Genomic DNA, 10,156 nt, shown 5'->3' with positions numbered 1-10,156 from the left:
ACTCTCAAGCTCTGCGCCACCAGGGAAGCCCTTCCCTAATGTTTTAAAACTGCTAAATTTTATTGGCTATGAAGAGAATGTTTCTATGCCTTAATAATATTGTGAAGAAACAATGCTTTGAAGTTATAAAACACTTCAATAAAATCGTAATAATTCCTTTAAAAGTTGACAGCACAAAAAAACTGCCAATGAAAACTCTTTTCTCATTAAAAAGTCTATATTCTGACTTCGAATATTTTCTTTATATTTCAGTACATTCCTATCTTTCTACCTGTTTCTGGATAAAAGATAAGACATCAATGAAAACCTACTAGCATTTTTTTGCTTCATGTCTTTATTGAATAGGTTCAAAAATGAAGACATTATTTGTAATTAAAAAACAGTGAACAAGAGACAACAGCAGCCATAATAATCTTACTTTTCCAAGCTAATGACTTTCAGAATATTACATAAGCAATTTTTACATTTTTAATTTATGCTTACAGTCATCTTTTTTATCCTACCACAATGGAAAATACTTGTGAAAATAAATAAAAATAAAATAAATGATGCATAGATCAAGGAAAATTTCTTAAAAACTGAACTATTGCACAAGAAATCAACATGAGAATAATATATGCAAGTAATATAAAAATGCATTTAAATACACTGCATCATGTTTCATAATTCATAAATATATTTCACCTACTTACTGTTTATAATAATCTCTGGGGTCTGGAATTAGATGATTTCTTACCAACCCATTTCCATGTAGTACATTATAACATTTACTTGCCACAGTAAAATTCAGTGAGAAACAAACATGTGCCACTTTAAGCTCATTCACCTATCCCTTCCTTGGGCAGACAAAAAATGTGATCTTTAAAAATATATTTGAAAGAAGACAGTGCTCAATTCTAGATCAAGACAAGAGTTTGAAGTTCTTCTTCAGATGATTTATAATAATTAGAACAGAAGAGCAAACTACTGAAATGGAATCCTAATATGTACATTATTCTCCTAAATTTATTACAGCTTATTCTAGTTGATGGAAAAAGCTGTAATAAATTTTTTGACTTTTGACCCTTCCTTTTGACCAATATGAGTGAATAAAAGGCAACCAGAAAACAAATTAATAGAAAGGAAAGAAACTATAAGGTAAATAATTCCCATTACTACTCAGTTATCCCCTGCCCAAATGGAAAAAACAAAAAAACCCCAAAACAAAAAAACTAATTAATAAAATTATAAAGTATATGTATAAATAAATTTCAGAGAAAGTTATAAGCCACAAATTTCTACACTGATCCTTACAATTGATCAGAATCATAAATAAGAAGTTAGAAACTACCTATAAAAGATCTGCTTGTACCTTTATAATAAGATCAAGGCTCTGTTAGGTTTGATTCGACAAAAACTACTACTGAATTACTGAATATGGCCGCACAAGCAATCAAAGATGTCTACGACTAAATACTATGTTACACTGAAAGTGACAATGATTAAAAGTGGTATTTTAGTCAAAGTTAAAGAGGAAGTATAATTACATTTTTGTGAATGTTTAATTACATAATAAATCAGCTATCCATTAAAGCAATGCATTTTCAGTGGCTTTTTATTGTGATGTGAATGGTGATTCAGTGCTAAACACTAGCAAGGAAATATGAGTAGGAAAAATTAGATGTTCTCTTAACCTACCCATAACTACATATAACTATACTTCAAGTGACTACAATTCAAATCCCTTTAAACCTGCATGCCCTGCACTAATGATTAATTGCTGAAGTTACTGTCTATTAGGTGAGATGGTTTGTTTTAAAATCCATTAATATGATTTCTTCTAAATCAAGTACATAGATATAAATGCAAGATGTTGCAAGGAATTTTTTGCATCTTCTATTAATTAATATGCAAACTTTGCAAAACTGAAGTAGCAAATTAAAATTACTGTTCAGACATGAGTTTATGGAAAAGAAAGGAAAAAAGTGAAATTTGAAGACAATTAGCAGTAGAAAGAATATATGTTCAATACACAATGAGTTAAAAAATCATTCAGCTATAACTAGAATAAGATACATCTGTATTTTCAGCCTTGTATCTCTGAAAAAAACATTGCATAATTAAAGAATTGAGTAAAGATCTCTAAATTATATAATCAATAATACACCGAGTAAAGGACAACAGAGACCACAGGGGGTTTTTTCTCCTCTCTTTCTAAAAAATATTTATAAAATTATTAAAGAGCTCTACAGAAGAACGACCTCACATAACTAAGTATAACTAAAAATATTCTCTTCAGTTCCAAAATTCCAAGCATCCCATCCTTAAATGATACTATCTGAAAATAGGCACCAATAATAAAAATGTTTATTCTGATTTTTTGCTCAAAGTAATGATCATCCTAAAGCTTAAAGGGCTAAGCACTAGTGTTTGAGAGTTTGTGGAGGTATGCTTAATGTGCTTTACCAACAGAAAAGTAATACCTAAGTTAATGATTCCACTTGAAAGTATTTTCTGACTGATAAGTGAATATCTCCTTGTATGGCACAGTTTAGGTTGTCAGGTATTTATTATATACAGTATATGTACACACACATATATACACACACACACTACACAGCCAAAGGATTATGCTCCAAAAACTGTTGAAAAAAGTAATATGAATGATTTTAGCACAAAAATCACTAAAGGAAGTGCTCTAGATGTCCAAGCAGCAACAGTCATAAAATTCTGGACTTAGCTCTTTTTCTTTCTGGATTCTGTTCACAGAATCATTCTTCGAACACCACATTCACAGCAGAACTTTGCCCATTCTACAGGGTATTTAGTCCCACACTCATGGCAGAATTTTGGTAAGTGTCCCACTGAATTTCCTTCAATGCCTTTAATGTTTCCACCATTAAGTGAAGAGACATAGTCTCCATCTGGCCTGGAGAGGTATAGAAAGAAAGTAGAAACACAAAGTTCATGTCAGTAGTTTTCAATCTGTAAGCCTTGGGAAACAGTGTAACTAAAAGCTTGCTTAATCTCATTGCTAACATTCTTCTAGTTCAGATTAAACAATATCCATGGGGTCTTTTTCTAACCGCTCCATCATGATCCATTGTTCTATTTGTCTACCCTTAAATCAGTATCACACAAATTACTATAGCTTCATAAATCATTCATGCATTATTCTTTAACTTGTCCTGCCTAATGTTAGGCTTTTGTTCTTTCATATGAAAAGAACTTGTCAGGATTCATAAACTTTGTTTGAAAATTGAACAGAATTTAAACACTGATTTAGGAGAGGATAGATAGCTTTATAATATTGAATTTTCTTTTTTATAAAGAAGGTATATTTGTACTTAGGTTTTAACATCTTTGAAGTTTTGTAATTTTCTCCATCAAAATTAAACTTCTTGCTTGGTTTTTAAACTGATTCCGAGAGAGAGAGAGAGAGAGAGAGAGAGAGAGAGAGAGAGAGAATTTCTAAAGACTGAATTTTCTGTTTGTTGCTGATAAACAGACTGCAATAACTTTCAATATAATGATAACAAAACCGGCAAATTTATTAAAATACTTCATTATTATTTATTCATTAATTTGTTTTTTTTGGTATTCTATATATAATCATTATATATATATGTAAATATAACAGCTTTGTGTCCTTATTTCCATGTCTTGTAATTTTAATTTTTTAAACTACACTAGCTAGATTAAAATAGAAATCATAGCCGACATTCTTGTGTTATTTCTGCTTTTACAGAAAATGCTTCTTACATGCCACCACTAAATATGAAGAGTGACGTAGGGTTCTAGTAAATCTAGCATTCTTGTCAATTTAATGACATTCCCTTCTATTCCAAATTTTCTAAGAGCTTGTTTCAAAAAAATCAAAAATAGATGGTAAATCATATATTATTTGACGAATATTTTTTAATCCTTCTACCTGTTGATGTGAAAAATTATATTAATAGACTTTCTAATGTTAAATCAATCATTTTCTGTGATGAATCTACAGTGTCATGAATTTCACGCCTGTGGCTTGGGTTTGATAAATTTCTTGGAGATTTTTATATGTATTTTGAACTTTATAAGTAAGCCTGATCATAATTTTGCATTCTCTCATTACTCTGGATATCAAGGTTTCACTAACCTTTGAAAAAGAAGTTGAATAATGTTGTTTTTCACCTCACTCCCCTGGAAAAGTTTGGTAGAACTTAATATATAAAACTATCGTGAGCCCATTTTGTGTGTGTGTGTGTGTGTGTGTATACCGTGTGTGTGTGTACGTGCACTCGTGTAGTGAGGAAGCAAGCATAGTTTAATTACTGATCCAATTTCTTTAATGATTATAGTGTCTAGTTCATTTGAAATCAGTTTTCAAAAGTTATATTTTTCTAGGAAATTGTGCATTTTATCTGTTTCAAGTTACTGGCAAAAAGTTGTTCTTATAATTTTTAATCTCTGCTGCATCTGTGGTTGCATTCCTCTTTTCATTCTGCATATTATTTGTACCGTCTCTCCTTTTTTGCTGATCCATCTTGAGAAGTTTATCATTTTAAATCAACCAACCTTCTCGTTTTGAGTCTTCATCATGTATTATTCATTCACTTATTCATTTAAAAATATTTACTGGGAGCCTAGTTTATGTAAAGTACTCCTCTTTGATCCTAGAGTTAAGAGCAGCAACAAAACATAAAAATCCCTGTGCCCAGGGAGCTTAGTTTTATGGAGAAGACAAGAAACAACATAAATAACATATATAGCATGTCAGCTAGAAAGCAATAAAGCAAAGAGGACATGGTACCGGGTGGCAGAGACTGGTCAGAGCCATTAGGATTGCAGTAGAGGGGATGAAGAATGAAACAGTTTGGAGCATTTTGTGACAACAAAGTAAATTAGAACAAAGGGCCTGACAAAATTCAACCTGATGACAGCAGGTTGATGAGAATTTGAATTAAAGGTGAAGTACCACACAGAATCCTGAAGCTCCCTCTCTACCTCCTGCCAACAAAGATACAGAAGCCAAGATTCAGATCTACAGGTCTAATCAGGATCTCTAGCAGTTGCTCAGCACCATCTGGGAGGAAACTCCTATTTGACCACCAGTTTTTTTCCTTAATGCTCTCCATTATAATCTTTTTATTTCACTAATTTCTGTTTAATCTTTATTATTTCATGTACTCACTATTAGTTTAGATTTATTTAATTACTGATTTCTTCACCAGTCCGCCTTGCAAAATTCCTCCTCTTCTGTACACTTTACTCTTTTCCAAGGTACTGCCTTTGAATGTTCTTTTAAGTCACGGTCTATAGCTGGTAAATTTTCTCAATATTGTTTGTCTGAAAATAGCTTTATTTCATTTTCATTCTTGGACTGACAGTATAGCTTCTGTGGTTCACAAAGTGATGTCCTTACTCTGGCAGCGTCAGCATTACGTGAGCATTTACTATAAATGCAAACCTGTGCCCCACTCCACACCCACTGAATCTGAAATCCTCAGGTGGGGACAAGGAGCTGTGTTGAAATTAGTGCTCCAGGGGATTCTGATGCACATTAAAGCTCGAGAACCACTGGTTCAGCTGATGAACAATCAAAGGTCCACAGTTATTTTCCGTCAGCACCCTGAATGAGCAGCACCCTGATCGACTCCATTGTCTTTTGGCTCCAAGTGTTGCAAGTGAGCTCTGTACCAGCTGGGTGATCCTTAGGTTGTCTAAGTAACGTCTTTTCTCTGTGGCTGCTTTTTAAGACCTTCTTTCTCAGGGTCTGTCTCCCCAAGTTTCATTACAATGCATCTACATGTTGTTTGCATTTCATTTGTCCTGCTTGGGATTGTTGTTCTTTGATTATGAGAACTCATGTTTTTCATTAATCCTGGATTATTTACAGGTATAAATTATTCAAATGTTGCCTCTCACTCATTCTAGTTTCTTCTTTCGACCTCTGACTCAAATCTTAGACCCTATTTTACCACCTATGATTTTTAATCTCTCTCACGCCTTCCTTCTCTCTTAGGACTACACTCTAGATAATGTCTTTGAATCTTTCCTCTGGTTCACTCCTCTCTTCTTCAGCTGAGTCTAATCTACAATTTAAACACCATCTTTTGAGGGTTTTTTTCCCTTGTATTGAGTTGTTTGGTTCTTTTGTAAAGATGCTCTAATCTTTTTTTGATGTATATTATCACTGTTAATGACTTCAATTCCCTGTCTTATTTCCTTATATACTTCAAACTGACTTATTTTATAAGTCATAATTATGATGATTTCAGTATCATAAGTCATGGGGACATGTGTTCATTTTTTTGCTCTCATTCATGATTGATTCCTTGTTTCCTTGTACAGTTTGAAATTTCCATGTGTGTTCTGTAATTCAGAATTGCAAGCTCACGTTTGTTTACCTGTGAGAATCAGGAGGCCTGGGTTAACAGCATTTCACACCAGAGATGATTCTTTTTGCTGTTGCTTTTACAAGCTCCAAGGAAGCTCGTAAACCAAGGGTATCGAAGTTATTTTTTTCAGTTAAGAATTTCTTAGAATATGCAGATGTTGTGCTTTCAAACCTTAAACTCACGGGAAGGTGCACCTATAGTTATGAATTATCTGTGGGAATTCTCACATCCCTCTGAGCCATGGCTGAGACAGACAAGTTTCCTTGGAGTCTCTTATTCCTGGGTGGTAAAAAAATTTTTTTTTCCTAGTCCATCCTTTCACTGAGAGATAACCCTTTGAATACTGTGAGAGAAGGGTTAACACACTCTTTCTCCTTTTCCCTGGACATATTTGACCTTGGGATAACTTCCTAGCTCTGTTTAATGAAAACCCAACATAGGTGAAATGCCAGCTGTGTTTCTAGGCAATGGTGCTTATAAGCAGTCCACTGAAACTGGATATCTCCCTCAGGATAACCTGAAAGCTATGCCTACGAAACTGTTATATGAGATACTGGCTCCCTTTGGGGACAAAGGATTTCTCATTAAACTGTCCCTACACCCACCTATGAGAACTTATTCTCTCACACCTAAGCTGTCAGCTAGACAGCCAAGGAAGACAAGCTCCAGGACCGCTGCAAGGGCTCCCATGAAAGAGAAACACCTGACACTGCCCCGCTATTATCCTATATTTCTGTAAACAATTCCAGTGACAAATGTAATATACTGTCATATAAGTATCTCTGGCTGAGTCTAAGACTCCTTACTGAACCTTTCAAGAGTCTTGGCTTAGAGCAAGAGGCACGGCGGAAAGGGTAAGGAAAAGTTGTTTTTAACACTTCATTTTGTACAAGTCCAAGAAGTCAACTCCTCTCTCCCACAATGACCTTAAAACCCGTCTCTACATAGTGAAGATCACTGAAAATCTCAAATGTAGCTGCAGTGTCACAGTTAATTTACAATTTGACCTCTAGCTTCCTTTATATTTTTGTTCCGTAGAAGTTCCCATTACTTTTCTGAGAGCTAAGCTATACATTCAGAAAGATATTTTTTCTTTTTTATCCAGCATTTCTAGGTGTTTTGGGTGGGAGGGGTTGTCCTGGAAATGTGGTCTATCACACTACCAGAAAAGTAAATCTCTGAGAATTCTCTATCTGTTATGGTTATAATTATTTCTGTCTGGGATGGGGGTAGAGTATAAGTCAAGTGAATAAGGTTCAGGCCTTCCTATCACATATAAAGATCTAAAAAGTAAAAAAAAGAATAAGACAAATAAGCTTATTAAAAAACAAGCCATTTTTAAATGTGATTTTTGCTCCTGCCTGTTGACACTTCTTTTGTCCACCTCTTTGGAAAGATAAAATGATCCTTTTATTCAAGCATATGTATTTATTACGTTTTTCATTTTATAAGAACGTTAATCTTATACTCAGCATTGATTCAAAACACATGGTTCCACACATATACAACAACAAAGTAAAACCACACTCCAGGACTCTAAGAAACATAAGTTCACTTCTTTGATATCTAACATGTATTAAAACCTCAGGTGAGACAAACAATATTTATTAAAGAATCTAGCTGAAAAGACAGCAATTCACCAATTCCTCTATGGTCCTCATCTTATGCATAGGTATCACTCTTAAAACTTTCCAAATGGCAAGTGCCCAGATCCCACTCTCCAAATTAAAGACATCAAAATCTCAGGGAGGGACCCTGACATGTTCATTTTCAGAAAGCTCCACAGATGCTTCTTTTTAATGGGCAACCAGAATGGAGAGCTAGCATCTTAGATACTTGAAAATCTATCCCCCGATTAAATCTGAATAATGACTATGTACATGTTACATACTTACAACAAAAGCAGACAATATATACTTACACATAACATACCCACATCACAACTGGTTTTGGGGAATCATAGGATGTCATGTTATAGGCCTGCATTGAGGGCATCTTAAAAAAAAAACACCCTATGAAATCCACTGCCATATTTAGTATGGATTCAGTAGGGATGTTAATTAAGAAGTTAACAATTAAGTTATCCAATGTCTCCTTATGAGAAATCAAAGGAGAACTTTTGAGCCCTCAGAACTAGTTGTACTTTCACAGAGAAAGTGATTTATTTTTCTGTTTTAGACATCATGAATTATGTAACTACTCCTATCCTCTCCTGTACTTAGGCTCCTAAAACAAAGTTCAAACTCCACTTTGTGGCCCAGGGCTAGTCCATCTACAGGGTCTCATGACACACATTTTGTGGACTAACCCCATTCCTTTTTCCAGTGTACCTTTTAATTCTCATCTTTCCTTTTCCTATTCTTCCTTCATTTAAAAAAAAAAATGCTGTTATCTCACTAGACATCATGGCCTTCTGTACCTTTCCTTAAAACTTTCTGGAATAAATTGGGATACATATAAAAAATAAATATGTATAACTGAAATGATTTCATTATATGCTTAAAAACAGAGTGAATGTCGAAGCTGTACAAATACTATAACAGATTAGAAAGGGAAGTACATAGATAATCACAATCTCAGCAGGGGAATTTAAATGTATTAAAATGCTGCTGAAAATTAAAATAGCAGTGGTGTAAAGGGTCTATTATTCAATTTCTAGAGGTAAAAATAAGCATGTTGCAGTTAAAATAAGGACATAAAAAACAAATGCATCCAGTGTAACTGAACAAACATCCTTGAGTATTTACCATAAAAATTGTAACTATAAGGTATGAGAAAACATTATTTATGCCCAAACTATTTCTTTAGTATATAACATAAAAGCCAAATTAAATCATATAGCAAAGGAAAAATTAGATTTTCTATAAATAGCTTGATAGAAATTTTTGTATATGGTCCTTGGAAAACAACATATACTCATTTTTATTTTAGTTATTAGAATATCAGAGCTAAACATACCTGGCCATGTAGCTCTCAGTATATGTTTTTCTTTTGCTTGCAAGCATACTTGAGGCAGGATTTCTAGCCAAACTAGGTGGTGTGGAATTTCGAGGTTTGACGTTAGCTCTAGAAGAGAAAGAGAGGGCATAATGAAAAACCTACTGAATAGCAAGCATTTATTTCTTGAATTGCTTATTTACATGACTAGAAAAAATAATTAGGTACATATATACAATGGAATATTACGCAGCCATAAAAAGGAATGTAATTGGGTCATTTGTAGGATGTGGATGGACCTAGGGTCTGTCATACAGAGTGAAGTAAGTCAGAAAGAGAAAACAAATACCATACATTAACACATACATGTGGAATCCAGAAAAATGGTACAGATGAACTTATATGTAGGGCAGGAATGGAGACGCAGATGTAGAGAATGGACATGTGGACACAGGGGGCAAGGGAGGGTTGGACGAATTGGGAGATAAGGTTTGACATAAATATACTACCATGTGTAAAACAGATAGCTAGTGGGAACCTGCTGTATAGCACAGGGAGTTCAGCTCGGTGCTCTGTGATGACATAGATGGGGGGGGGGTTGGAGGGGGTGATAGGAGGGAGGTCCAAGAGTGAGGGGATGGATATAGGTATACATACAGCTGATTCACTTCACTGTACAGCAGAAACTAACATAACATTGTAAAGCAATTATACTCCAATAAAAAATAATAATAATTAGAAGCTGTAGAGAGGCAAATTCAAAAGATTAAAATCCAAATGATTATTTCAAAACGGAAATCCTTAATACTAAGGATAAACCAAAGCATTCTGCATTTACTAACATTACCTTGATGGTACAT

At 34.1% G+C, this 10,156-nt stretch overlaps 1 protein-coding gene across 2 annotated transcripts in view; it reads right to left on the bottom strand.

The window, feature by feature from the left end:
* Window positions 1-312: 312 nt before the first annotated feature.
* Window positions 313-10,156, bottom strand: part of ZC2HC1A (zinc finger C2HC-type containing 1A) — a 52,914-nt gene continuing 43,070 nt past the window's right edge. Inside the window, exons 8-9 of one of the 2 annotated variants that reach the window (XM_059042433.2) lie at window positions 9,318-9,425; window positions 313-2,908 (exon numbers count right to left, since the gene is read on the bottom strand). In XM_059042433.2, the coding sequence (XP_058898416.1) occupies window positions 2,743-2,908; window positions 9,318-9,425 (274 nt within the window). In that variant the 3' untranslated portion in view covers window positions 313-2,742. The remainder of the gene's footprint in view (window positions 2,909-9,317; window positions 9,426-10,156) is intronic. The other variant, XM_059042432.2, reaches the window with a different exon arrangement.

Source organism: Kogia breviceps, chromosome 17, assembly GCF_026419965.1.
Source record: "Kogia breviceps isolate mKogBre1 chromosome 17, mKogBre1 haplotype 1, whole genome shotgun sequence".
NCBI lineage: Eukaryota > Metazoa > Chordata > Mammalia > Artiodactyla > Physeteridae > Kogia > Kogia breviceps.
The sequence above is the reverse complement of the archived record's forward strand: the minus strand, read 5'-3'. Positions and strand labels throughout refer to the sequence as shown.